This window comes from Emiliania huxleyi (genome assembly GCF_000372725.1).
Source record: "Emiliania huxleyi CCMP1516 unplaced genomic scaffold EMIHUscaffold_718, whole genome shotgun sequence".
Lineage (NCBI taxonomy): Eukaryota > Haptophyta > Isochrysidales > Noelaerhabdaceae > Emiliania > Emiliania huxleyi.
In genome coordinates this window covers 25269-26445 of record NW_005196620.1, presented here as the reverse complement: position 1 = coordinate 26445, position 1177 = coordinate 25269, and the positions used below count along the sequence as shown (strand labels likewise).

At 63.2% G+C, this 1177-nt stretch overlaps 1 protein-coding gene across 1 annotated transcript in view; it reads right to left on the bottom strand.

Annotated features, from left to right (window-relative positions):
* The window catches only part of EMIHUDRAFT_120828 (hypothetical protein), a gene marked incomplete at both ends in the record, with an annotated part of 5898 nt that extends 5333 nt beyond the window's left edge, over positions 1-565 (bottom strand). Inside the window, one exon of the mRNA XM_005761259.1 lies at positions 5-565. Coding sequence (XP_005761316.1) covers positions 5-565 — 561 coding nt within the window. The remainder of the gene's footprint in view (positions 1-4) is intronic.
* Positions 566-1177: the final 612 nt, after the last annotated feature.

Here is a 1177-nt window from a genome sequence, read left to right as displayed (position 1 = left end):
GGACGACGACGCGCCGCTTGTTGCGCAGCTCGGAGAGCCGGCTGCTGCGCACGCCGCGGTAGGTGGCGCGCAGGTCGCCCATCGCATACTCGTTGTCAATCTTGGCCATGCGGGCGGAGCGGGCGGAGCGGTTGCGGACAAAGAGGGTGCCCGAGATGGCCGTGCCCGCGACGGCCGCCACGTTGACCGTGGCCGCGTCGGTGCCCTCAAAGAGCGTCGGCACGCAGAGGCTGAAGAGGATGCCGAGGAGGCAGAGCGCGATGCGGAGCGGCTCACTCTGGTTGGTGGCATCGTATTGGAGGATCGTGTCTCTGCGGAAGCTGCGGAGCGAGAGCACGTCGAACTGCGGCGCAGAGACATCGTACTGCCCGCCCTGCCGCGGCGTGGTGCCGTCGTCGTACTGCATTGAGACGGCACTGCAGCAGCGGCGGCTCCGCACCGGCGCGGTGCGGAGTGGCGGCTGCAGCGCGGTGCGGAGTGGCGGATTTGCGCTCCAGCGTGATGACGGAGCCACCACGAGCGCGGAAGCGGCCGCGATCGAGGCGAGCAGCAGCAGTGGCCTCATGAGATGAAAGCGCCAGAGGCCTCAGCTTCGCAAAAAAAAACCGCGGCGGCCTGCGACGGCCCGGGATGAGCTCCCCACGATGCGACTAAGCGAGATGAATTGACCTACTGGACCTATAGTCCACCCCTATCATGTCTATACTGACTGCAGACGACCACATGCCACACAGCATCACGCACAAGCACAAGACCCGGGATCGCAAAAAAGACCCGCGGTGCTCACACACACCCACGCGCTCGTGCATGCCGAACCAGCTCTAAAAAAATAAACCGCCTCGCCAAGGCGCACAATAGTCAGACTGACAGTGTTTTCCAGTTGTGGCATCCTCGGCAGCCAGAAATAAATGGGGACCGGCAGACGGTCACAGAGGGTACGGGGTTGAGAGCATTTTCCAGCGGCCCAGGATGACGCATCTGGAAAATGCTGTCAGTGTGACTATTGTGCGCCTTGGCAAAGCTGTTCCGAAGTTATTTTTTCCGAGCGCGGTGGACTTCATCTTGCCGGTCAACTGCCGGCGGTCGACAACTTGCCGTTCGAGCAGCGCGTGCCGCCCCGCATGCCGCGGCTCAGCTTCAGGTGAGTTCATCTTGCCGGCGGTACCCGACGCTGCTC